This window comes from Dermacentor variabilis, chromosome 8 (assembly GCF_050947875.1).
Source record: "Dermacentor variabilis isolate Ectoservices chromosome 8, ASM5094787v1, whole genome shotgun sequence".
In the NCBI taxonomy this organism is placed as follows: Eukaryota; Metazoa; Arthropoda; class Arachnida; order Ixodida; family Ixodidae; genus Dermacentor; species Dermacentor variabilis.
The window spans coordinates 28,047,160-28,074,999 of NC_134575.1; the positions used below are offsets into that span (position 1 = coordinate 28,047,160).

The following is a 27,840-nucleotide window of genomic DNA, read 5'->3' on the forward strand; positions in this document are numbered from 1 at the left end:
CGTTCAATGGACAAGATGTCATATACTACACTAGGCAGAATTAGTGAGTAGCAGCGATTACCCCCGATGGAAAGCCACTTAAAAGCGCATTTCAGAGAGAGCGCGAGAGAGAGAAATCTATTATAACACAAAAGCTCAGAGGTCGTACTTCCAAAAGATGTGCGAAAATCTGCACACCTGCAATGTTCAGGTGAGCGAAGCGTAACTGCCCCACATTGACTATGGAAAGGAAGTAACCCATGCACCAAAAGGACTTCTTCTTTGGCAAGTTAGTGCTTAGATTTCCTAGGTGTACTTGAAGTACATTTCAAGAAAGTACATTTCTTGAAATACATTTCAAGAAAGGTATTTTGCGCCACAAGGTATACCTAGGTAACCCATACACATTTTTTCATCATTTTGGATACCGTAGTTCCCACTAAACTTAAGTTCTCAAAGCTGTGGCGATTTTTATAGCTTGTTTCGGCAAAAGATGTAACTAGTTACGTGTAATTGGTAACTGAACACGTAACTGAATTACAGCGAGCGATACCGAGCAAACAAAGTAACTGCTAAGTACCGATAAACGTAATTGATTGCAAGTAATTATTTACCTGCAATTAATTACGTACAAATCTGCACTGGACCATCGACAATTTCCCTATTCAAATGCCTGTGAAAAGCAGAAATTTTCTCTTTACACAAATGCTCAACCGATTCGAAGAAAATTTCCTAAATTTAGGAGACGAAGCCAAATTATGCCGATTATAGGAAGAAGTTGCATTTAAGTCCCCAATGCTTTCAGAAAATTGCCAGGAGCTGGTAAGGTAAAGATCACATGGAACACTAAATTCCCAAATGGCTAACTATGTACCAAAAACAGATAACGTAGTTCTCTAAAGATCGCCTGGTAGAGTCTGGGTTACATAGTTTCGTTATATATATATATATATATATATATATATATATATATATATATATATATATATATATATATATATATATATATATATATATATATATATATCGAGTGAGCTCCTGCATTACACTTTTCAATGTAGTTAGCGCGGTTTAAACGACGGATCGGGGACATCCAAGATGTACGACATAATGCTCACGCATCTCTCTCGCATTTACCGCTATATTGCCACTGATTGTTGTTGTTTTTTTGTCCTCGTAGATAAAGCGCACTGTTTACAGTAAAACGCGTTGCAATACTTTATAACGTATTTCCTGTCTCAAAAAATAAACACAGCCCTCGCGTTTGCAAGGCAACGCTGCCGCCCGCGTTTCGTTTCTCGTTGCGTCGCCTCCTGATGCACCGTTTATTCCCGCTCACCTTGCCCGACCAGGCACCGGATGGTGTCCGTGACGCTCACGACAGCGGCCCAAGTCGACGCTCTGGAGCACCTGACGCAACGGCTTCGGGTAAGCAACGGGCATCGGCCGAATTTGGGCCGCACGCCGACACTCCTGCGGTGTCGAGTCAACCTTAGCGAGTGGTTCGAGTACAGCGTACCGTACCATAGTCCGTTTCGTACAAACCAGACGACGCTACGAAGGATCGAGAGACCTGTCACTGCTCGCGTTTCCGGTCAAAAAAGTAGTGCGTCGTACATGAATGAACGACGCATGCGTGCCTCACGTAGTTCGACGTAACGACTAAGTGTCATACTTTTGTTTCGCCAAATGTGACGTGTTTGCCACTAGGAAGGGTTCGCAGCTCTGAACTTTGCCGAGAAACGAGCGGAGTGACACATTTCGGCGACCAGCGACCGCGGTGCACCGTTTGATCTTGAGACCAAAACATTGTATATTTTTTTTGCTTATATATTCCATGGTTATCTTCAACCTGCTTGTTTCTTTATCAAAACACTTACGTGCACATCGTACCAAATGTCTCGCAACGCAAATTACATTGCTCGTCGATTCAAGCGCACTGATGCAAAGCTCTCGTCACCGTCTTTATGTGTGTGCCCTTGTCGTTCGCCCGTTTCCCCGGGTCCATTTCTGTAAATTCATCGCGAAAACAATTATTGTAGAAATGCCGACAACGAAAGTTCCGAGGAGTTTCAATATTATGAAATAAAATAAATAAATCAGTCATAACGGACGCACTGATCATCAGCAACCGCTAGTGCGTGTTTCGCTTCTCTTTCTCCAAACGCCGCGAAGCAAGTAGTTGTGCAGCATTTGGGCTTAACGCATGGCCTGTCGCCCCTTCACTCATGTTCGCAGCTCGACGTATGGCAACATGTTCACAACGTCGGCTCGTCGACGCTTCTACGACTCGCTCCAGAACACGCTCCAGAGTTCATGGCAACCGCTTCGCGAGTGGGTCTGAAAGTGACTACAAAGTGCTCGAACCTGCAAAAGTAAGCCATCCCGACGGTGTTTCCATCGTTCATTGCATAATAGCGTTGCCAGTAACTTGGCAGTTTTTCATCCGCGTAAAGATCAAGGGCGCGGCTTGCACTGTAGCATTTTTGACCGTAAGGTAAATTTGCGCACTTTTTAGACAGCTCCGCGCGATTGGCCTAAAGCTGCCTCAGAGTGTTAGTTGGCAAGTGACCAATAAATGAAGCTTGCATGAAATTTCATTTAAAACTTTTGTCACTCGTCAAATTGAAGGCTGCGCTGCAGTGTCCCTTGCGCGAGGCATTCAAAGGGTGGCTATATTCGATTGATTGATTGATTGATTGATTGATTGATTGATTGATTGATTGATTGATTGATTGATTGATTGATTGATTGATTGATTGATTGATTGATTGATTGATTGATTGATTTGAGCGTCGAAAGATAAGCCGTAGAAAAGCCATAGAGTAGCGTCCCGGAATAATTCCGACCACCAGGTGTTTCATCACGTGCGCTTGAACCAAAGTACACAAGCGTCTTCTTCTTCTTTTTTTTTTGTTTGCCGCCCGACTGAAATACGACCGACACAGCTGGGAATCGAACCCGATACCTCGTTGTCAGACGTAAAGCGCCATATCCACGGAACCACCACGGATGGTGGGGATAAATTTACCCACACATAATGTATTCCGCGAGAGCCGCCTCACTAGACTTTGAGAGAGGCAGATTGTCATCGCAATCAATCACAAGGGTTGGTGACAGCGGATAAGCAGATGCTTGCGAGAAAGAGACGACCACAAAAAAAGAACACTAGTAAGCGCGTTAACGACGTATGCTCCACGTGTGTTCATAATTTTACTGTCGTCTGTTTCGAGCACGTATCTACTTATTGACTGTCATGGGTGCCGACTGGCCCCGCTACATGTTCTTAGTCTGCCAACAGTAAAGCAGTGGTTTTACGCACCGGGGTGATTAAGTGACTATGACGTGCTGCGAAGTGCGAAGTCCCCGTTCTAGGTCGCGGTGGTCGCATTGTTGCAGACCGGCATGTCAAACACGCTCATGCCCAAACTTAGGGCGCATTTTAAGAACCCGAATCGGACAAAATTAACCATGAGGCCTAGACTACAGCGTTTGTCATAGCCATCGTGTTGCTTCGGGCTGTTAAACCAAAAATACTAATATTCATGTACATTCCGGATGGTATCCGTGATTGTCAGCGCTTACACTAACTGCGTAATTTGGTTTGCGTCTGAAATAATGATGTATATCTTCATTGGCGCTGGGTAATCCTAATGGCGTATTCCTGGCAAACGCGTGCCCGTGATGCTAAGAGCACAGGCATTGTATGCTACAACGTACGCACCTTTCGTCCTTCCTTCAGAATGCTGAAGCTTGTTTTTTTTCGTTCGGGCTTTTTCCACCGTTTTCCTGGATTGGACAGAGTGGTGTCGAAAGTTACTCGCACTCGAATTCTTGCGAGGAACACGGCGTTGTGGTGATATTCGAGAGCTTTCTCGGTCGAAAAGAAATAGCTGGCTTTCCTTCAGCACCGCTTGAACAGAAGTGCCGACCGTGCTGTCGTCTGCACGGCGCATGCTCACAGTCACCACCGTCTGCGAACAACCGACTGCTCCAACCGTTAGCGACCAGACGCTGCGTCATGGCAACGACACACGGTGCGCCGTCTGTCGCTCAGCGTGAAACCAGGTGCTGCGTCATTGTGACGCAGCAGAGGCGATGAAAGTAGATAATAGAGAAAAATAAAACGACCTACAGAAAGAATTTCACAGTTATGGAGCTTGACGTCCCATAGCAACACATTGCCTATAAGAGACGCCGTAGCTTGGAGACTCTGGGTTCTTTTTTCTTTTCTTTTTTTTCGAACAACTGGCAACTGTCAGTCTTTAAACGGGCACCCAAAGCACGGTATACGTAGGCGGGGGATCTCGACGCCCGCTTCGCGGAATCCAAAATCTGGGAGGTGCTCCAAACGCTCAATGGTAGCTCTGCTCCGGGCCCGGATGGCATCTCCAATAAGCTCCTCCGCAACTTGGACGAACAATCAGTTGCGCTGCTCACCGAGGCAGCCAATAAAATCTGGGAAACGGGCCTCGTCCCCGACTGCTGGAAGACAGCCTCAGTGATGCTCATCCCGAAACCAGGCGAACCTCTTGCGCCGGAGAACATGCGGCCCATCTCGCTCACGTCCTGCGTGGGTAAGGTGGCCGAACATGCCATTCACAACCGTATATCTGGGCACATAGAAACTAATAAGTTATTGCCTCACAACATGGTCGGCTTTTGGCCGGCACTCTCCACACAGGACGTCACGCTACTTATAAAGAGGCAAATCATTGACGACAACACTAGCGACACTCTGGGCATCCTTGATCTAGACTTGTCCAAGGCTTTTGATAACACCTCGCACCGGTTCGTGCTAGACGCCATCTCGGACCTGGGCCTGGGGCCACGATTCCATGCGTACGTTAGATCCTTCCTCAGGGATCGCAAGGCCGCTGTCAAAATAGGGCAAATCAAATCTAAGGACATTACGTTGGGTGCGAGAGGCACCCCGCAAGGGGCGGTCATCTCTCCCCTACTGTTTAACATCGCCATGAGGGGCCTCTCGGACAGACTGGCCACAGTAAGAGCAACGGGTCACGCCCTCTACGCGGATGATATTACCGTGCGGTTCATGGGAGGGTCTGACGCTGCAGATGAGAGTGCGCTCCAAGAGGCCCTCGACATCACGGAACACTTCCTACTAGACACAGGGCCTGAGTCTGTCACCAACCAAGTCCCAACTTCTGTTGTATAGGCCCACCCAACGGGGGGTTAGGGGCTCCACACCCTTAGATCAAGTTCTCATAGCCCTCCATACGAGGAATGGACAATAAATCCACAGAGTGGATACCATCAGGGTCTTCGGACTCTTGCTAGAATCTCGCGGGGGCAACTGAGACTATAGCCCGCATTACCTCCAAGACAGAGAATATGCTTCGACTTATCCTCAGGGTCTCGAACCGCAGGGGGGGGGGGGGATTAAGCGAGAGCAATCTCCTCAGACTCTACCACGCGTTTCTTATGAGCCACGTTAACTATGCAACCTGCGCGTTGCGCTGCTTTAAACGGGATGAGGCCAAAATCGACGCCCTCATGCGCAAAAGCATCAAGCGCGTGCTGGGTTTACCACTCACTACCAGCACCGCGCGTCTCATGCAACTAGGCATGCACAACATCCTGTCAGAGGTGATCGAGGCCCAACGAGTGGCCGAAATAATACGACTCTCATCATCGCGAGCGGGGAGACGCATCTTCGAATCCGTTGGATGCGGTCACCAGGAAATCGCGGAGCGCAACGCGACCCTATCACCCATGGTCCGAGATACGCTCAGGGTAGATCCTATGCCACGTAACGTCCACCCTCAATACAATGTAGGGCGCCGGGTAGCCCGGGCTCGTACCCTGTTAAAGAAAATGGCTGCGACCACTCCGAATCTTGCATGCTTCGTTGGCGCCGCCCAGTACGGGCGCTCTGATCACTATGCCGTAGTTTCGGTTGACTCCAATGGCACTCTCATTAACTCAGCATCCATGCGGAAGGTTTCCGCAACAGTTGCCGAGCAGGTTGCTATAGCTATAGCACTGAAGGACCTTCTACGTCCCAATATCTTTTCAGACTCCAGGTTTGCAGCCCGAGAGTTCGCCTCCTGCTCGATCTCAAAGGAGGCGGCGGCCATCCTCGGCAGCGAGTGGGCTGCTGGTTTTCATATCATCAAGTTGTTCCCGGCCCATATTGGAATCAATGTGCACTTTGAGGTTATTAACGCCAATGAGTTGGCCCATGACTGTGTGCGAGGTGTTACACACCGCGGCGATTCCGGTGGACTGACGGGCGGCGACTTAGGACTGTACAGGGCTTCTCTTCCCACTTTCCATGAAATCTTGGCACATTATCAACTTGCTCGGCGGACCTTTCCGCTACCACATCCTAAACTTACTAGACCACAATCGTCGGCCTTTCGCATGCTCTAAACGGGGTCGTCCTCCTCCAGGGTCCGATTCAGTCACTTCGCGCCTAATGTAGAACCCCACTGTCCAGACTGTGGGGAGGCGTACTGCTCTTTGTCCCATATGCTCTGGCAATGTCCTGCGTTACGCAGCTCATCGCTTACCACTCTAACCAACTGGGAGGTAGCCCTTAAGAGCGGCGACCTCTCAGAGCAACTACGGGCTGTCCAGAGGGCCTGAAACAGGGCGCAGGGCCACGATCTTCCGACCCGGATGTGGGTGCGGCCCGCGACGGCTACGGGGACTCCCTGAAAAGGGAGGTACCCTGACGCGGTTCCTCGGGACCATCAATAAAGTCCTTTGTCTATCTGTCTGTCCCTCTCATATCTCCCCTAACCACCGGCACATTGGCCAATAACCCGCAGTGGGTAAGTGCCACATGTTTTGAGAAGAAGGAAAGCGACACAGCAAACCAAGAGCGAGCAAGAGATCCTCACCAAAGTGCCAAGACGTAAGTAATTCAAGCGGCGAAGCTCGTTTGCATTTGGTGAGGGTGCCGTCGGTCACCTGGCCCCGATTGGTCACCATGGTCGGTGAGCCACTTATTGGCCGAATTGCGCGCAGAACACTAACGAGGTTATGGCCTCTGTTGCAGGCTACATACTTACTCAGAGCTCTTGCTTTCTCGTTGTGTCTCGTATTTTCTTGGCTTGTTTCACTATATATATAATAATGTACTATATATGTACCTTGAGGGCATCTTTAAATAAATGAATTTATGTCGTTTGTGCCCCTTAATTGTCTGGTATTATTTGCGCACTGGCTGACACGTAAACGTGCACGATTAGCCTCGGCTAGTGCAGTCATATACGCGTACCCCTGCTTACGTACGTGGTGAGGGATTTGAGAATAGTCTGACACCGTCTAATTCCTGACCATGACGGATCCACCAGTGTCATCATCGTGATCCTATTTTTAATTCCACTGCAGGACGAAGGCCAGGGAAATGTCCAATTACCCCTGTCTCGCGCTAGCAGCTAGATTCCAACTTGCCCCTGCAAATTTCCGAATTTTGTCACCCCACCCACTTTGCTGCCGTCCTCTACTGCGCATCCCTTCCTTCGGCACCCATCATGTAACAAGAATGGTCCACCGGTTAACTACCCAACGAATTACATGGCTTGCCCAGCTCCATTTTTTTTTTGCTCTTAGTGTCAACTAGAATATCGGCTATCTCCGTTCGCTCTCGGATCAACATCGGTCTCTTCCTGTCTCTTAACGTTACACCCTCCATCGCTCTTTGCGCGGTACTCAACTCCTTCTTCAGCTTTCCACCAGTGTACGCGTTTAATAACTGTCATTAGTACTACCATAGGCTTCAAAATGTTACTATACGTACGGTCTGTGAAGTGGTTCAACTCATGCGAAACTCAGACGCGTAGCCTGTAATACAAAGTTTCAGTATAATCAAGGTTAGCAACACATGCGTAGCATTTATTTAGACGCTGAAGGTCCGAGCTGCGCGAAAACAGAGGCCTTTCCGTGAAAACTGGCGCGCCCCGTAAGCTTTCGACGCTGATTGTATATTATCAAATTAAACAAAATTTCACGTGCCACCACGGCAACAGATGGCGGCCCAAGCTGCGCGTAACCCGAACTCCCTGAAGCTGGCCCAGGATGTGCGACCGCCGAGCATCACAAGCCGGAAACGAAAGATGCGAATGCCCGAACTACCGCTCTTCACCGAAACGTCGGTCACGTGAGTAGGTTTCCTTCCGGGGAAAAGGGGGTCTGTCTTGCGCGTTGTACGAATCTGCACGTCGTACTGTGCTCAACCAGCATTTGAAAGCGAGGTGAAGTCGCTAGCGACATACTTCAGACTCCATTTAGAGCACTTAGCACAGCGAAGAATATAACTAGCATATACACGCACGCCTTAACACCGCAGGAGGTATGTCCAACTGCACAAGCTACAACATGACAGCAGGCTGCACGAAGTATCAGCGCTGGTTTGCGAAGCCTCTTGTCTGAAGCCTTGTGCATGCCATGTGTTTAACCAAGCCGAAAGAAATGCACAAAACAAGTTAGCTATTCTCCCGTCCTTTTACTTCGCATGTTGCGTTCTCGCTATGAGCCGTGAATGCATTGCTTCACTCGGAATTCGCCGAGTGTGTCTCTCAAAATCCAAGAAGTGATGATCCTCGTCCTCCACGACGCGCATATTACCCGCTAAGCATGTCGAAAGCCCGCGATAGATGCAGCGGAAAATCTGGCAAAAAAATTATGCGAACCCTAAATCTCGGCAGGTCGCGCCGCCTCACGGGCACTCGTGGCCATGGTTCTTGCGTGGTGACGTTCGCGGCCGTGTTCCTGCTGGTCACGACGGCGACGGTGCTCTATCTGCGCATCCCGGCGCAGCACCGTTCTCTGCGAGGCAAGAGACCCATCAGCAACGCGCCTCTGGGAAGCTTCACCAGCTGGGCTGCCATCGTCGGCCACGAACGGTGCAACCACGTGCCCAGGTACTCACAATCATCATCGTCATTGCCACCATCAGCCTGTCTAAAGGGGTAACTAAAGGGGCAACGTCAAGGCACTTTAATCTGGTGGTGAACTTTTTCAAGCACCTATGAAAGAAGCTTCACCGATCCAGCGTACTCAAGCTGCCGAAGCATTCTTTCAAACGCATCTGGGAAGCTTGGCCAGCTGCTTTGCCATCGTCGGCCGCCACGAACGATGCTAGCATGTGCCCACGTAGTGTGGTGCAGCGCAAACCAAGGGGCGCAGAAAAAAAACGAGGACAAGCGCTTTTCTGCGTCGCTTGTCCCGCTTCGCGCTGCATCACACAGCCTCGTGGAAACACCATCTAGCCCAAACCATCACCCTCCCAAGTAGTGCCATGGCCAGCACCATCCTCATCAGCCTATCTAAAACAAAAACTAAACCAGTAACACGTAATCAGCTGCTCAAGTATTGTTTCATATGCCACTAGAAAGATTCACCTATTGGGCTGTCATCGTAGGTCGCAGATGACGCAAGCACGTGCTCAAGTAGTGGCATCCCCAACATCATCAGCCGACATCAAGGAACGCCAAGGAGCGACACAGAAAAGGGGGTTAGACTGGTGATAAGTTACTTTTTCGAAAGTCTACTTTCATTCACTTGGCACAAAATCGGTTGCTTACTACCTGTAAAAAATTACGGACAGACTTTCCCTTCTTTCTTTAATTTCATGGTCCGAAACTTCAGCACCACTTGGCTAGTGACGTCACGCATTCCAAAGTGTATTATCGCATTTGGGATGTTTTCGCGCAGTTGTTGGCGCAACTCGCCGCGGGTTGTCATTTTTTGACATTCTAAAGAAGTTTGCGCTCCCTCCACGTTGTGTTTGACTTCACCGCTGCCACCCAAGTGTTACAGGGACAGTGCCACTGGATTCCGCATTACTTCGCTATATGGATTCTCCATCGCCATATTCCCTTATCTCCCGTCTTCATCGTCGCCAGGATGCTCTGCCGATTCCTTCACTCGAATATATATATATATATATATATATATACCGAGAGCCGAAAGGCTCTCTGAAGGGCTGTCGCTATGAAAAATCTGACCGCAATGACGATGATTGCACTTGCTGGATATCCCACCGAAACATGGAGGGATATTCATCATCATGCAATTCAAGTAGTTGTAAATCTGTAATAAGCGCACTACACTGCGACTTTGTGTCAATTTTTATTCGATGTCACATTGATTTCTTAATGCCATTAGCATTCTAAAGGTACTTAACACGCTTTGCGGGTCTGTCTGTCTGTCTGTCTGTCTGTCTGTCTGTCTGTCTGTCTGTCTGTCTGTCTGTCTGTCTGTCTGTCTGTCTGTCTGTCACTGGACCCGTGGCATATACTCAGTGACCCAAGTAGGCATCGAAGAGGTTCAATGAAGCCCAGCAAAGACCGAGCGTCACATACCCAGTGCTCCAAGTGGGTTTCAGAGATTTTTATTGAACAACGACATAAGTGTATCTATCGGGCGAGGGGAGGCACTTGCCCCACAACTGTCAGAAATTATGGGGGATGGGGTGATTTGCCTCCCCCCCAGCTTTTTAAATCGGCGTTATTGGCTGCACACTAACAAGTACAGCAACGCAACATCTAAGGCCAAGACTAACCTAACCATCTCCGAAAACACAAAATCAGCATTGCTTTTGATAATGTACCGGTCTGCAATAATCGCTGCTGCCATTTTAGCGACTGCTCTACTCCGGCGGCAGCTGCGTGTGGCGCGGCCGCGCGCACCCTATCACGACCATCTGGAAAGTGATCTGCGATGAGTAGAAAGTCTAGATGCACCGAGGGCTGATAGCTTTGTGTGCGCAATGTTCTCGCCGCTCAGTTCGCGTTGAAGCGAGAGGCAGCCAGAAGGTCAATTCGCTCGCTGCTGCTGCCGCTCTTCCTCCCTCCAGCGTTTTGACAGCGAGTGTCCGCGGTCATCGAGGTAGGTGTGTTACTGTTTGTCTGTGCGAGCATAACACCATGCTTGTTTATTTAGTTGGTAAGCGAATGGTTACAAGTTTATATGGCCGACAGAACTACTATTCTTACTTCGTATAGCTGTCTAACAATTTGCTATCACATTCGATGCTTCGCCGCGAAACTGTGACTTTTTAGAGAGCCCGCCTTTGGTTTAAAAAGAAGCAAGCTCATAAACCTTTGCGTTACCACAGGACACTTCTTTCTTAATCCCATTCTTCGCCTTCATCCTACCGCGCCATATCGTGTCTAATGCAGGAAGATTCTCATCGAGATGAATGGCACCGCGGCCGACGCTGCCGTAGCTTCTATGCTGTGCGTCTGCGTCGTGTTGTCCCACGCCTGTGGCCTCGGCGGTGGGTTTTTCGCTCTCCACTACAAGAAGTAAGGGCTACCAGCAGCACGCGTTGGTAGGAGTCATTGTGCCGCTCCGCTTACTTGATCAACCAACGAAACACAAATCTCGTGCTCGACGACAAGTCGCAACAGAACATATTATCACGCAGAAAATAAGTATTTGCCAACAGCGCAGCCACGAATTTTATACGCACATCTGTCATCCGAAAATCCCCAATATGAAGGGCATTTAGGGAAATGAAAAAATTGTCATAGACCAGAGTGTATAGCAAGAAGTTACAAAGCAAGTGCCGTATACGTGTTTCCCAAGAAAAGCTTCACATTTAAAGGTGAATTTTACCCAGGCTCTAAACCGAACCAAAGGACCGACAGCTCTCTGGGTCCGTTGCTGTATCATCTAAAGTAGCCAGGAGGCCAACCTCTCGCAGATGTGACGCCGAATTAAACAATAATGAGAAGCACGGGAACATTCAGTTTCGTTCGTGTAGTCAGCGCCCTATAAAGATGTACAGGGACGCACCCGATGAATACATTTTTTGAGGGGGTGACCAAGGTGCATCGACACTTCCTATGGTAACGATTTACTTATTTTGAAAAAAAGTGGGTGGAACCGAGGCAAACTGGTAAACGAATTTTTTTTCTGAATTTTCGTTTGCACACTGCACTTTCCTTGAGAGATTCTTTTTGTCTCGTATTCTGTTTAAAACAGAACGACAAGGTTGTATGAGAGAGGGCAATTAGCGCGTCTTGTTAGTTGCTACTGCGCCACCTGTCGAAGCTGTCCCTTTCGCCGATCCGCGCAGCAAGACCCCGTCGGAGATAAAGTTCGTGGACGCATGGGAGACGGCTCCGCTGCAAGCTTCCGAAGCCCACTACGTCGCATATCACAACGACACCATCTTCGGTGAGTCGGATGATCGAGTAACCTCTCAGACAAACCGTTTTTTGCCCACGACTCCAGCCATTTGTGCGCTGAAATACACGTCGTTGCGGGCCCAACTCTGCAACTCCGAAAGCCTGAAAAAATGAAAGACACTTTAGGAGCTCGTGTTTCGTTTTTATGTGCGCTGCCCAATAATTGAAGAAAATGTGCTGAACAAGTGTGAGTAGGAACACCTTTTATTTTGATTGGACTATTGTATACTTTACCTAGATGTCGCTAGGACAGGCGCAGGGGTCATGAAAAGGATTGACGACTATGATGACGATGGTGACGATGACGATGACCGACAGATCTACTTCCTTTGTTATAGTTCTAGCCAAGGTGGTGCTTTACAGTTAGCGTTGTTGTCGACAGGGGACGCAACAATCGGCGAATCATTGCCACCATTTTAATTTTTAATGTATCCACATTCTGTAACGTGGGACCTCTACGAAATTTTGCAACTCGATCAACGACTGAGGAAATTTGGTTTCACCTGACGCGGGACAGAGGTAAAGAGATATCTCGAAGGGACATCCGAATAATGATGATGATGATGATCATGATGATGATAACAAAGGTAGTGGTGTAGGTGTTAGCGGACACTACGATCGTGATGATGACGATGATGTCAAAAACACTGGCTACTGACAACCACGCAATACGCAGGCGTGCGTTCGGCCGGTGTCCCTGGCCAAGTGAGCGGCTTCCGAGAGCTCCTGGATGCGGGAGGGTCACGCTTGCCCTGGGCAGCGCTCTTCGAAGAAGCCATCAAGGTGGCCTCGCAAGGAGCCCCCGTAACGACGGAGATGGCACGGCAGCTGGCACGCCGACGGGCACACATCCTGGCGAACCCGGCGCTAAGGTACGCTTTCTCCTTAAACTCAGTTTCTCAGGCCTGCGCTAGATTGTAGATTTCCTTTACCAGTTTGTGAGCGGAAGCGTGTCGGGCAATGCGACCAGTATGAGAGAGTTTTAGCGCGTCCGGTATTCGGATAAACGAAAGCGGACTGGGCGTTTCACCCGAGGGGCGGAGGCGTAAACGAGAGCGGCCTGCACGGTGCAGCCACGTGGCGGCGCATAGTTCAGTCAGACAAATACAGAGCTAATAGCGTTACGTTTTGGGCGAGTTGGTTGTACATGGTTCTTAAGAGACTTTTGCGCGCACAGACAGGACGTAGATCGGTGTCCCTACCCCGTGTGTACCTTCTTCGTTAGACATCCTGTCTTTGTGCGCTCAAAAGTCTCTTAAGAAACAGATCTAATATTGCTCTACTTCGTATATTCTGCTTCGCTGCTGGCGTGAACTTTCGGCCGCGGCGTAATCGTGTTGCTGCCGAAAAAATTACGCTAGCAGCAAAGTAAAATACACTTGGTTACTGCGTTATTAGCTGTGTTTGTCTGGTTGTGCTCTGAAACACCAGGTGGCTGCACAGTGCAGACCGCGTTTTCGCCTCCACTCATCCGGTAAAACGCCCAATCCGCTTGCGTTTGCCGGAATACCGGATACGCTAAAACTCTCTATTGCCTCCTCCACGTGGACACGTTAAGGTCTTGTGATAAGTCCCGGCGATTTAATTCTGCAGGCTTACATTGTCCAAGTGACGCAGGCCAAGCAGCCACAACATAGGCGAGCGCATAGCGAGGACCAACGTCCAATAACGTCTCGCGTGATCCGCAGAGTTTCGAACAAGACTTTTTTAATGAAAATCTGGCGCTATAGTGGGCGTGCTCCGGCGGCACGACGCTTAATTCACCATAGGAAGGATAGGCAATGCATGCATTTGCCTAAACTTCGTTCTTCTGGCCCCGAACAATCTTCCGGTTTCTTATTCTATCCGTGCAAATATTTTCTCCTCAAATTTGCCGCATGGCATTGATTATAACTCCCTTACATTCTAATTTCTACCACAGTGTTCTCGGAGCATAACAAATAAAAAGGACGCTTCAAACTTTGGAATAATCACCAAAATGGAATGCCGCTACGTAAAAGCCGTTAAGATACAGTGACACGCATGCTCTATAAGTATGCCTATGTGATAAAAATCTATGTAACGAATCAGATGCCTAAAATTTAGAAACGATTCAGAAACGAACAATCAGGTTTATTTAGCCCGTCGTTATGATGGAAACTTTCCCTCGTCTTTTAAACTTCGTGCTTTATATCAGACTATACTCTCAGCACGCATCGCTATATTGAATCCCTAAAGCCCTTTCTCACTCTAATAAAAAATCACCTTACGTGTCTTCCCTAAGCACATGCATAAAATTCGCGGAACTTTTTTCATCTGGAAGGTATATTGCCACCTTAATATTGCACCCTATAGGCCACAGACTGACATGTCTAAAATCAGTTTTCTTTTTTTTAACGTCTAACAATTAAACATTGGAACTTGCCGCTTTGAGCCATTCGTTCTCTTCCATTAAATAATCTCTTGCTCGAAGTCGGTAGTTCTTGATCCGTTTTCTCTCTCTCTCTCTTATGCTTCGTGCACTTCTACAGTTAACACATTGTACATTTCTCTAATCATCCACTCCGTTCAATAGGCCTAAATATGGCTGCAGTATTTAAAAACAAAATAAATAATAAAGACAAAGCATCCAAAATTACTATGCAGTCGAAATTGCGAAGCAGCATAAAGCGGTCCAACCTAAGATGATCCACTCTTCTGACGAACTGTTTTGCGATAGGCACGCAACACGCCCGAACCACACACACACACAAAAACTGTAAAATAAAGTACAGTTAGTTTCTCAACAAAACAACGCTAAATTGTATTTATTTATTTATTTATTTATTTATTTATTTATTTATTTATTTATTTATTTACAACAACACTTACCCTCATCGTATAGTAAAGTTCGCAGCTACATACGCATATACTGTACGTTGTTTGTACACACGCCCTATCGCCTGCAAAAGAAATTACTGAAGCTTTTCTTGTGCAGAAGTCAGCTCTGACGACAGCGCTTTTGGCTGCCACGAACACGCTCAGGCACAGATTTTGAGGCCCGTCAAACCGCCAGCCAAACCATTGAGCTAGTTGCATTTTGCTGACGCTTGTTGACCTGTATTTACATTTTAGAGCACCGAAGTGCTGGGTTGGCGCGCTTCTGACGTCACGGCGCTCCGGTGCAGAAACACAGGTGGCACGCCACAAACCCACTTTCTAGCTAAAAAAAAAACTTCTGCCACCATAAAAGGGAAAAAATATTAAAGAAAATGGCGTGCATATCTGCTTTGTGTGTGTGTGCGTGTGCGCGTGTCTATGTGTCTGTCTGTCTGTCTGTCTGTCTGTCTGTCTGTCTGTCTGTCTGTCTGTCTGTCTGTCTGTCTGTCTGTCTGTCTGTCGTGCGCTCGGAAACATAGGCTTGATCTCACCATCAGAAGATATGGTTATCTTATTTGCTGTGTCTGCTATTCGGCCAGACAGCAGCAGCAGCTGCGATCAGCAAGGTCTGGGAGGTGTTCGCTAAAAAAGCTACGTCTTAAAAGCACGGAACCTTACACGGCACCGCTTGCCAAGCTATACCCTATGTGCTTGTTCTCTACACCGTTTTTCTTCTGCAGGTCGCTGTACACGAAGAACGGCCTAGACACCTTAGTCGGACCGGAAGACGTGGTGGTCAACGAGCCCCTGGCTCGAACCCTCCAGATTCTGGCCGCGAAAGGGAGCGGAGACTTCTACACCGGGAGCGTGGCCGCCGACCTTTTACGTGACGTGCGCACGTCGGGTCAGTGGCGAAAGCTTTCGTACCGTGACGTACGTGAGGTTTTCGTTAATGATCCCTGGCTATTGTTTAAAAAACACTGTATTTGAACGTATATAGAGCGCATTGTTCCAAAGAGAGAGAAAGAAAGGATAGGGAAAAGGCAGGGAGGTCGACCAGACGAGCGTCCGGTTTGCTACCCTGCAAGGGGGTAAGGGAAAGGGGAATAGAAAGGGGAATAGAAAGAGGAAGAAAGGAAGACAGTGAGCACTGAGTGAAGCGGGGAAATGAAATGGCGGCAGCTGCGTATGGCGAGGCCGCACGGGCCTCTATCTTGAAAGCGATCTGCGATGAGGACAGAGTGCGCCGAGTGCTGATAGCTTCGTGTGCGCTGTGTTCTCGCCGCTTAGTTCACGTTGAAGCTAGAGGCAGCACGAAGGTCAATTCGCTCGCTACCGCTGCCGCGCTTCCTCACTCCAGCGTATTGACAGCGAGCGCGCGCGGTCATCGAGTGAGATGTGTTCCTGTTTGCTTGTGCGCGCGTGACCCTATGCTTCTTCAGTTAGTAAGCAAATGTTTACGACTTTATACGCCCGATAAAACTGCCATCCTTTCTTCGTATAGCTGTCTACTAACTTGCTATCGCAATCGATACTCCTCCTTTCCGGCGAAACTGCGACTTTCTTAAATTTCAGCAACGCTTCCCTTCTCTTAGCACTGATTCTGTCACTCCAGTATGCGTAGGTTACCTGCCCCATGCGTATTACACGTCCTGGTCAACCTAATTTATTCCTCTTAATGCTAACAATACTATCGGCTGCCCTCCTCCGCTCACTAATACACACCGCTGTCTTCGTGTCTCCTAACGTTGTGCCTTGTATAGCGATGGGCCAAAAGAAAGAAACACCTTGCCTTAAATTTTGTGACGTGTATAGCACACTCTAAAACAATTTACCCCGTTCAGAGAGAATAAGGGTGCAAGTCGATTTATGAATTACGCCCCTAAACCCCCCCCCCCCAAAAAAAGAAGAGTGTAAGGTGTGAGTTAGAGGCAGATTTACACACCCTTATTCACATTTGAGGGTGTAAACCATGTTTTCAGTCCATCGTGACACGAAATTTCACGCGCAGACGGACTCTTGACGGAGCGAGACCTGGCCGAGTACCGTGCACGCGTGGGCAATGCTACCGGCATGCAGCTGGACAGAGTAACGACCATGTGGTCAGCCCCGCCCCCTTCGTCTGGCATCGTGGTCAGCTTCATACTGGCGCTGATCAGCAGGTGCGATGACGTCACAGTATCTTCACTATTGTTTTGTTGTTTTATTTATTTATTTATTTATTTATTTAACAGCGAATAATTGTTTACGCCTTCGTGGCCGTTTTACGAGAGAAATGGAAATGCAGCTACAATCGCAATGCACGGGTTACATGCCGAGAGAAAAAAAAAAAGATATTAACCCTACCGAGAAGAAAATCGCGGTCCTTCACAGCTGTAGGGTTTCGCGTTTTCGGAGTTATTTGGGAGAAAAATTAGAGGGTGGTTTTAAGTTTTTACGCGTAAATCCGTGTTTATATGAGGTTTATTTTAGTGTGCAATGGAATACAGATATTTTCCACCATTCTAGCATTAAAAGTCAGCATATCCGCAGAAACGTTCTTTATTTACAGTCAATATTAACAATAGTAGATTTTATAGCCGCTACAGTTTACTGCAATATGTGTATGTGAATTTAAATATGTTGCAAACGACTCACTCTTTCCGATCGGCATACGAAACAAAACATCACAACACCCCTTTTTCTCCCTCTGTTTGTTCTGTTCTTGGGCTCTATCTCGTTTTTGTTTGTTTATATACGTTTGTTTGCTTCTATCTTGTTTAGAACGATTTACCGCAGTGATGGTGACGTTCCAAGCTATATACGCGCATACAGGTAGCTCAAACATACAGGATGTCACTGTCACCTGCACGCCCTTAAGCCGAAGTATACGGAACGCAGGCTCGCCGAAAAAATTAAAACTGAAGTCCGTGGAAATTCAGATCTGCACAATGGAACTGACAAGTGCAGTGGAAAGTTCGCAATGTCAAGTTTGGGCGGCAGTCCTCACTTTCTGGTTGCATTCGTAGGCGGAGAAGAAAATCTGCTTTGTCGCGGAATCCCTGGTCCCCACGCACTTTTGCCCAGGGGAGTACGTGTACATGATTGAAGTGATACGTCACCTGTACAGTGCGATTGAAGTTGGCTTCACCGCAAGAATACCAATGAGGCGGACAAGACAGCTTTCACGTCAGCTCTTTAGCGAGACACGCACGCACGCAGGGACAGCCCCGTTGAGAGCGATCGAAGCCGTGCAGGCTGTCACCTGCGAAAGAGAAGGCTCTACGAGATACGTCACCTGTACGATGTGATTGAAGTGGGCTTCACCGCAAGAAGACTGACTAGGCGGGGAAGACAGCTTTCACGTCCGCTCTTTAGCGAGACGTGCACGCACGCAGGGACAGCTGTTGAGAGCGATCAGAACAGCGTGGGCTGTCACCTGCCAAAGCAGAATGCTCTACGTTCTCCTTCTATAAGGTGTTCACTCGGCGACCGCAGGTTCCGCCTGTCGGAGAGCATGACGCTTTGGGACGACGGTGCGACGGCGCACCGGTTGGTCGAGGCCTTCAAGTACGCCATCGCACGTAGAGGCCGCCTTGAAGACCCCCTCTTCGCTGACGTCACCGCGGTAAGAAAGGAGCCACGTCTTCCGGCCGTTGAGCGCGCGCGTGACTTAAGAGGGCGCTGTAGAGTCAGACATAATAAAGTGACCCGCCACGGGGGCGTAGTGGCTTTGACGTCACGCTACGAAGCCGGAACGCGCGGAATCGAATCCGGGCCGCTGCGGTCGCATTCCGATGGCGGCGAAATTAAAAAAAAATAATAAATAAGTAAATAAAATAAAACGAAAAAGAACGCCCGCGTATAGTGCATTGAGTGCATGTTGGTCAGAATTAGTGCGAAGTCTCCCCCCCCCCCTGCTACGGTGTGCTTCACAATCGTATGCTGGCTTTGTCCCGTAAGGCCCCAAAATTTAATTTTAATATTAAAGTGGCCCCGCAACACTGCTTCATGTAACCACCACCACCTTCTAGCATGGAACAAACGTTGCAAGGATGTTAGAAGGGTGATCTATCGAACAATATCAAGCAAGTCGGAAGGAATTCATTTTGGGTAGAAGAGAAATAGCGTAGGGGACGCTTCGGCGAAAACACGAGAAGGATGGAATGGTTGTAGCGACTGAGGGGTATTTCATTTGGTGCCTGCGCCTATCTATCCAAAGGAACTACGTAAAAGAAACAAAAAGAAGAAACTAAATATTTAACTCTTGCACTTTAATTTCACGGTTTTCCGGTTACTAATTCAGTTTCAATTTATTTTTATTACTTTTTATCCTTGCACCGCCCGATTCAAGGCCGATCGCCAGTGCAGGTAGCGCCATTGCAATGAGGAACAACCAACCAACAAACCGACACCTTTGAAGTGACAACAGCACAGCAAAACGCTCATATTTTCTTTCCTTTTCGTTTTTATTTTTTTCACCCAAACCATTCCGGAAATCATCGGCGTTGTCACGCTGTTGTCCTCGTTCCAAGCAACGGCGTGCGTCCGCGCCATTATTTCCTCACGTGCGAGGCCCACCGCGTTCCTTTATCAGTCTTCTTGCTTTAACTGCGCGTTCTCCGAAACGAAGCGCGATTCGACAGCTATAGTCTATATCGATGCGGTTGTTTGCACCCATATAATAGCATCTGCACCATTTGACAAAGACGTCACATGTTCAGCCCAATGCGTTGGCGGGCTGGTTGGTGCGAATCCATAATTACTTTGTTTAGCGCAAAACAACGGACTCAAGAAAGACGACAAGACAAGGCGCTACAAGAACAGCAGGTTCAGGAGATGACACAGACACACAAAAGTTGTGGAGTCCTCCTCCGTGCTCTTGGGACGAAGGAACGACAACACAGTAGTGCAAACAGTCACAAGGGCATTTATTGCACCTCTCATAGATCAATGCCTGCTAGCCGAGTTGCTATCCACAAAACATGCCGATGGGCGCGCGACAAATCTAGGAAGTCCGACTCACCGCGACCGGATAGCGAGCAAATATGTTCGCCTCATGATGGGTCCCAACGCCTGGTCATTCGCGTGTACGGGTGGCGCGTTCCAAGGCGGCCACGCGAGACGGTCTCGCAGAAGCATGGATCGGCGCACGCGCGGCACGAGACGTCCGTCCCGCTTGTTGTCCCGAATCCCAGAGAGAGCGCCTTCCGCTCCCGCACCCAAGTAACCCCGCCGGCAGCAGCGCAACATTCGCGCCATCTCTCGCGCTGCGCTTCAACCACATCGACCGCCGCGGGCGTCACGCAGGCCACGCGGCGAAGCGGGATTGCAGGAGATGGGGGAAAACAAGATATCTGGGGACGCGCGTGAGTCGCGCATCCCCACAAAGTCAGGGCCCACAGTAGAAGAAAGATAATTCAGCATAATGCGTTGGCGGGCTCGCACCAACTAGCCCGCCAGCGCATTGTGCTGAGCTGGCTTTCTTCTACTGTGGTCCCCGATTTTTGTGTGTCTGTGTCATCTCCTGAACCTGCTGTTCCGGTAGCACCTTGTCCTGTCGTCCTTCTTGTGTCCGTTGCCTCGCGCTAAACAAAGTAATTATGGACGCCACGTCTTCTCCGCACGCTTTCGCCGCGCGCAGGAGATGGAGGAACTGCAGAACGCCGACGAGATCACGCGCATCGCTGCCAAGGTGGGCGACAAGCCAAGCGCGCACGTCGAGGACTACGGCTGGCGAGCACCCGTGGCCCAGGATCACGGTTCCAGCTTCGTCGCCGTCGTGGCACCCGACGGGGACGCCGTCGTCGTGGTTGCCTCGCTCAACTGGGAGTGAGCGAAGAACGCACGTCCACATGGCCTCTCGCGCGTGTAACTGCTTAGCTGCTTCAAACAGAAGCTTGAAGGTGGATTCGGAAGGGTGATGGTTCGGGCTATAGTTCGTTTTTCCATTTTATACTGTGTGGTACGGCGCGAAGCAGGGACAAGGGACTTGGACAAGGGCTTGTCCTCGTTTTTCTTGCGTCCCTTGTCCTTGCTTCACGCTGTGCCGCACAATTTAAGGCGGACCCCTACGCAGGAATTTCCTAACCGCGATTGCTGTCTCGCCGAATAGCCCGTGCGCGGGACAGCACTTGTGTAACGAATGTAGTCCCGTCTATACTACCCTTGCAAATGTTCAGGTTATCGGCTCTGTTGACTGCGAAACTGCACACAACGAAAGAGCAAACTGTACCTAGATGTCCCCTGTATGCGCAACAAATATGCGCGTTCAAGCGACTCCATCGTGAAGGGTAGACGTGCAGGCGAACGCAAGACCTGCGTAGGAAGTTTGAGGGCCGCACAGGGGGGGGGGGGGGGAGGGGGCTAAGCTACAGGTGTCACCGAGTTTGCTGCGGGGTTCTGACGCACACATATACCGGGTATTTCTACAAAGCTATTAAGTAATGTTTAAAGATAGCCGTTTTGAAATAAAAGGATGGTTCTTTCGAAGGTGCCGTTACAAGCCAGCCAGGCTGTGGGATCAAACAAGTTTTGCCAAGTTTTCTGCAATGTGAAGATCGGAGTGACAATTAAAAAAAAAGAAGGCGCGCCGTCAGTGATGGCGACCACGGTGTGACGCGGGATACGGGATAATTAAACGCTAATTAACACAAATTCGTTCACAAACTTTCCAACTTTTAGTTTCGGCGGGTTCATCGTAATTGCAAAATTGAAGCGAGTCCCCCGTATGGGCCGCATCAACCTTGGGATCTAAAACTCAATATGTCGCAGTTTCGCCTTGAGTTTGTTATTAAGGAGGAGGAGTTTTCGTATGTTCCGGTGGGCGGTCTTCAATAACCCTTAAACCTTTTTTGTCTCTCCAGAGTAGTAAAAACTGGGGAAGAAGGATTTCACGAGTTTGTCAGGTGGTGTACGCTGGCGCTGCGAACACAACTTTAGAGGTGGGGGGGGGGGGGGGGGATAAAGGATCTAAAGCCCCTTAAACTTCGTAACGTAGTGCCACGCTTTGAAGAATGCCGCCTCCACCTCGCGCGCTCAGGCAGAGGCCGACGCCGCGTCGCTATTGGCCCAATAGCATCACGTGGGCCCTCGCGCCGTGAATTAGCACCATCTTTGCTCGAGAAGCGTCTACGGAATGGCGAGGAGCGCATGTTGCGCCGTTGCTACGCTCGAGCAGTGTAGGCGGCGCCACGGTCGAGGAGGGAGCGTAAAGGAGAGGAGAAACGAGGAGGATCGAAGGCGGAGGAGGAGAGTGTCGCTACTTTACGAAGTGTAAGGCGTTTCAATCTGGACCAGCGTTACCTGGACATCACCCCTGGATACGCGGTTGACTAGGGTTGCACAAGTTTTCTGATGCGCGAATAAATGACGCCCGTCTGTTTAGTGACGTCATTTCTCCACTCTTGCGGCCCTCTTGCGGCGTCACCGCACGCAGCTTCGGATCGCTGTGGCTGTCGCCGTCGACGGGCGTTCTGCTGAACAACCGATTGGACGCGTTCTCGTACCCGGGCCGCACGGGCTTCCAGGGCTACCCGGAGCAGCTGACCAACCGCATAGCGCCCGGCAAGAGGCCCATGTCCTCAGCCGCGCCGCTTCTGTTCACCTCCGACGGGCTACTACGGAGCTTGGAGGCGGCCACTGGCGGACCGCTGGCTATCACGGGGGCTGCCCAGGTACGCGCTGGCGAACAAGCGTCCATTAATGGGGGCGCGCTAACATTGCGAACCTTTCGAACGGCGGGTCAAATGTAATGTCCCATTTAGATCCGGTTTTCGAATAGAACAGCCAATTGTTCGATTATTTAGACCAGTCTTCGAATGGAAGAGATAACTGATGCCGACCTGACGCACGAAAGGCCTTCGTGCATAGCCCGGCATCTATTCAACTTTTATTAGACAAGGACATCGTGTGTCTGCAAGATTACCCCCCCCCCGCACGTGCACGGAGTCTCCCAGTCGTTGATATAGTCGTTGTCGTTTTTCAACGTGTTTTCCTTTATTTCATTATTTTCGGACTATATATATATATATATATATATATATATATATATATATATATATATATATATATATATATATATATATATATATATATATATATATATGGGTTAGCGTGTGTGTGTGTTCGCGCCGAATTTCCGAAGGTTCCAATAAATAAGTTAATGAAAGAAACGTGTTTTAATTACCATTCCGAAACTCACGTTATTAGTGGTTGCAACTTGTCTGGAAAAATGTTACGCGCACTACGGTCATAGCAGTTTTGTAAAAACAAATTTCTATATTCTAAAAAAAATACCCTGTATACTGAATCAACTTATACGTACATTGTAAAGGAGCGCAGACAAACGGACAGAGAACACGAACGCCGTTTGGTCACACTCCTTTACACTGAATGTGCATAAACTGTCCAGTTCTCTTGCTGTTAAAGGTAAATTAAGGAATGCAGAGCGTTGAAAGACTACTTCTCTCGCATCTAAGACGATATTTATTATCTTTATCGTCCGTTTTCATATCCGCCGTCGCGCAGGTGGCGATGCGCATCCTCTGGATGAAGCACACCATCAAGGAGGCCATCGACTGCGGCCGCCTGCATCACCCGCTGCTGCCGGACTCGGTGCGCGCGGAGGAATACGTGGACGCGGTGAGGTCCCTGGGACATATGCGGCTATGAAGGGAAAGCTACGGAGGCAAAGCGAGTGAGAGCGCTCCTGAAAATAGTCCCCACATTCTCGTCTGCGTCAGTTAATTTGGGAAAGAGAAAACGTAAACAGGTTTTATAGAACACCTGAGTGAGACAAAACACAACACCGAGCGTCAAAAGTTGACGTATTTTTCATGCTTCTTCCACTAATTCCGCGTTTGGGAAAACGCAACACCGCCGCACGTGGAAGCTGCGTCTGTTCCGAGAAACAAAAAAAACGCTGCCTAACCGCTGCCGGACCACTTACCCTGCGAAAAACAATCAATGACGTCCAATTAATGACCGCCAGGACACGAAAATCCTTTGGATGTGTCAACTACGTCCTGTGGACGTCCCTCACACGTTCCTTTGGCCACCTTTTCGTGACCTGCGGACATCCGCTGCATGACCGCGAGGAACATTTAGGAACACGCTGCGTACATTTTAAGGGCATACACCGGGGCCTTTTGCACAGTGTTTCTCTCAATGTCCACCGCGGTCGCAACACACAATGTGTGACAGATAAAACTCACGCATCAAGAACAGATACACACGTTACTCTCGACCCGCCGTGGTTGCTCAGTGGCTATGGTGTTGGGCTGCTGAGCACGAGGTCGCGGGATCGAATCCGGCCACGGCGGCCGCATTTCGATGGGGGCGAAATGCGAAAACACCCGTGTGCTTAGATCTAGGCGCACGTTAAAGAACCCCAGGTGGTCAAAATTTCCGGAGTCCTCCACTACGCGTGCCTCATAATCAGAAAGTGATTTTGGCACGTAAAACCCCAAATTATTATTACGTTACTCGCGCACATTCGCGGTAATGTAAGCATGCTCTCAATGTTTCCAGGCCTTCCACCAAGCGCCTTATTGAACTAACTGAAGTTTTTAAAGTAAATTGCGTCAGAAAAGTTCGTAAAGAACGACGCACGGACGTGCTGCAGACGCTATAGCTTTGGACTGCAATTCGAACATGCGAGAATAGATAATTATGTTACGAGGAAGCTCAAAGACCGAGCCTCAACTGGAGGACAGATATTAACGTGTATGTCAAAAAAAAGGTACATGCGGGATAACCTTGCGAAACCCATGCCATTATGTCCGAGAGAGGTCAACGTGCGATATTCTCGAGACATCCGTAAGAGGATATCCGAAAATAGACGTCCAGAGGACGTCCTATTTGTACCCAAAAGGGTGCGTCGACATTGGGACATGACTCGGATGTCCTATGAACGAAGTGTTTTTACCTTTCTTTCCCTTTCATTGCCTCAGAAAATTTTCTGCGAGTATACCCAATTCGCTGCGGAAGAAAAGTGTGTACTGCACAAATTCAACTTTATTTCCAAAGTTATATAAGCTGTACCGTACGTAGACGGATGCCCCATAGCAAGTATACGTGAGGAGACACGTACTTGTTATTTGAATTACACATTTCAGTCATGGTGTCCGTACTTGTGGGCAAGAATTTTATGATGGCAAGAAAAAAATAACACACACAACACACGAAAACTCTGCTACGGGTCAAATTTTATTCATCGGCATATCCAATTTACTACGGCTTTCATCATACTGTATATATCTGCTGCTACACAGGACCACTTTACCAAAGGCGCTACCAGGACGTTACCTAGAAAGTATTTTTGGGAGGGGTTCTGCGGGGACAGCGGCAGCCATTTTGAAAGATTCAGTTACTTTTTGCGCGTGATTCAAACACATCGCGCTGGCCTATAATAGTTTAAACATATTACATATTTTTGCATATACATATAATGAGAGATATATAAGTTCTTGTAAACGGTATATTGCCGCCGCGATAATTTTGGGTGGCGTCAGAAAATCCCTAACAACCACACTCCCCCACCCCAGGGCCCCAGGGCACTAACATCTTCAAAGGGATATATGTTCGACGCATTTCATTCAGTCAGCAACTGTGAAGTAGTAGCTTTTCGTTCCTCGTTATGCCTGCAACGATCAAGTAACCTGTACGCGTAGTTTGGGCCGGTGACTCGAGTATCTTTACGAGAAAAAAAATGCGGCATTACTAACTGTACACTAAGTGACATTTAATTACTCCGCAATTACGTAGAACTACTAAAATATGCGAACAGACTTACTACCTTCGCTTTCTTCAAAAGAGGCCGCAGTATAACTTGGAATAAAATCGCGAGATTTATTGTCATTGCATTCTTTGGGACTGAATAGGGCTGAAAATCATCTTTTGTTGATCTTGGAATGCTGAACTTGGATACCATCGACATCATCGCGACGTCATGACACAAAGCAAAATTTGCTGACACGATGAAGCAATAGGCTGAGTCAGCTGAGTAAGATGATGTTGCCGGCTGAAAAAAATATGAAGGGGGGAGGGGGGGTTGTACTGTGCTCGCTTCTTTCGGATGAGCTGGCATGCTGCGGCAGCCGCAGCCATCACAGGAACGGGGCAAGTCAGTGTATTTGTGGCGTCATGATCCATCCAATTCCATAGGTAAACCGAAACTGGTTCTTGGAAACGAGTATTACAGTAAATTATTTAGGGCGCTCTGGGATTTGCCAGCATATATTCTATGACTTAGAGGGCCTGCGCAATCCTCCATTTAATGCAAGAAGGACGATTTGAAAGAGTGACGTCAAGGCCTTTCTTCAAGTTCTCTATTCTAGGGACTCTTAGTTCATTTCCAGTATATGCTATGCTAAACTATAGGGTGGCTGAACATCTGTATATAAGGGTGCTATTCTACAGACATCGTACAATTCCGCCATATTGTCCAATTCGCCATCTTGTCAACTCCGATTGGTTGAAAGCGCCGCCATTACATATTCTGACAATGTGGCAGAATTTGACGATGTTCAGAACAGTATCCTGGGGTTGAAATTTTGGACACTGCCACCACGCTCCACCTAAAGCCCCTCCACACGTTTCTGCCGACCAGCTAGTTCAGCACCACCAACGCACCGTACCCTCTTCTACTGTGCTCATCCTCTCAAATTGCGGCATGAAGCGAAGTCTGTTATTTGTTGCATCTGTTATTTGTTGCATAAAGGTGCAAGCGAGCACGCAACAAGCGAAACTTTAGGAAGCGGAAATGCCTGAAAGGGAATTGGTGTGAAAGACGAATCGGGGCACAGCGGCATGCATCTAAGGTTGGCGCTACTTGGCAAAAGCGGCAGCGACGCCTGGTTGGAGAGATGTTCTTAGTTCCACCATGTTGGCGTTTTGAGCCAATCGGAAAAGGTACAGCCACCCTACGAAACCAATCAGAGGCGACAAGACGGCAAACTCGACGATAGGGCAAAATTTGTGTGCGCAGAAATGGCACTTCGGGCATTATCAGGTACCGCCATATTGTAGAAGTGGCCATTTTCTCGGCTCAGTTAGCCGACGGGGTTGCTATACGGCCTCTCTAGTTGGCTAAGAGCGCCGATATTGCGGAATTTGATAATACGGCGGAATTAGACAACGTCCAGTACAGCACCCCCAGAATAGCATCGCTGGTAAACACATTCGTTACCATTGTACCGATACCGCAGGACATCCAAGAGAACCTTCAGCAGCGCGGTCATCGGCTGCGACTCATGCGGTGGCAAGGCACTGTCCACGTCATCGCTAAACTACGTCAACGTCACATGTTAACGGCGTACGATGCCCGTGAGGGAACACCGGGATTTGACGGCGACTAACCACTAATGCTGAAAACGCTCAAACGTTTCATTCACGCATGTAACTGCGTGAGCGCTTTATCATTCATCTTATTATACGTTGCCGGAATTTCTCTATCCGTAAACTCTGTGTACGTGTGTTGCTCCTCTTGATGGACTTGTTGATGCAGGTGTCAGGATATTAACACTAGTGCAAGAAAAATTGAAATGGCGCACAAGATCCATTTATATATCTGCCTCTTCTATGTTTAGGCCTACATAACAACAAGAACAAACTAGATCCAGTCATTACTTTACTGATTGCTGTAATGAAATGTTACGTTAAGATATGAATTACAGTTCCCAAATACTGTAATAATCTCTACCCAGAGAACTAAACAAGCTTTAATGGATGGATAAACTTTACCTGCTTTGAAAGCGCTGTGTAAAGTGTGCTGTATACCTTCTTGAAGCGAAATGAATGCGTAAATTTTACTTGTAAGTGTAAATTTTACAAAAAAGCATTTTATATTTATTTGTGAAATAGATTACACGAA

General features: G+C 48.4%; 1 protein-coding gene across 1 annotated transcript; it reads left to right on the plus strand.

Moving 5' to 3' along the window:
* The first annotated feature begins 182 nt into the window (after window positions 1-182).
* On the plus strand, window positions 183-27,840 carry LOC142591340 (scoloptoxin SSD14-like). Its single transcript, XM_075703666.1, has 17 exons — window positions 183-190; window positions 1,332-1,407; window positions 4,277-4,552; window positions 4,664-4,898; window positions 5,058-5,137; window positions 7,980-8,110; window positions 8,658-8,873; window positions 11,136-11,261; window positions 12,038-12,138; window positions 12,826-13,021; window positions 15,728-15,891; window positions 16,999-17,149; window positions 18,465-18,594; window positions 20,611-20,798; window positions 22,405-22,642; window positions 23,496-23,609; window positions 27,176-27,840. Exons 1-17 carry the CDS (start codon window positions 183-185, stop codon window positions 27,323-27,325), a joined length of 2,580 nt encoding a protein of 859 aa, XP_075559781.1. The 3' UTR covers window positions 27,326-27,840.

What these genes read in the sequence shown, in the direction of transcription:
- LOC142591340 (XM_075703666.1), top strand. An exon ending in TCACAACGACACCATCTTCG is followed by an intron (nt 12,139 to 12,825) that starts GTGAGTCGGATG and finishes CGCAATACGCAG; the next exon opens with GCGTGCGTTCGGCCGGTGTC. An exon ending in ACGTGACGTGCGCACGTCGG is followed by an intron (nt 15,892 to 16,998) that starts GTCAGTGGCGAA and finishes TTTCACGCGCAG; the next exon opens with ACGGACTCTTGACGGAGCGA.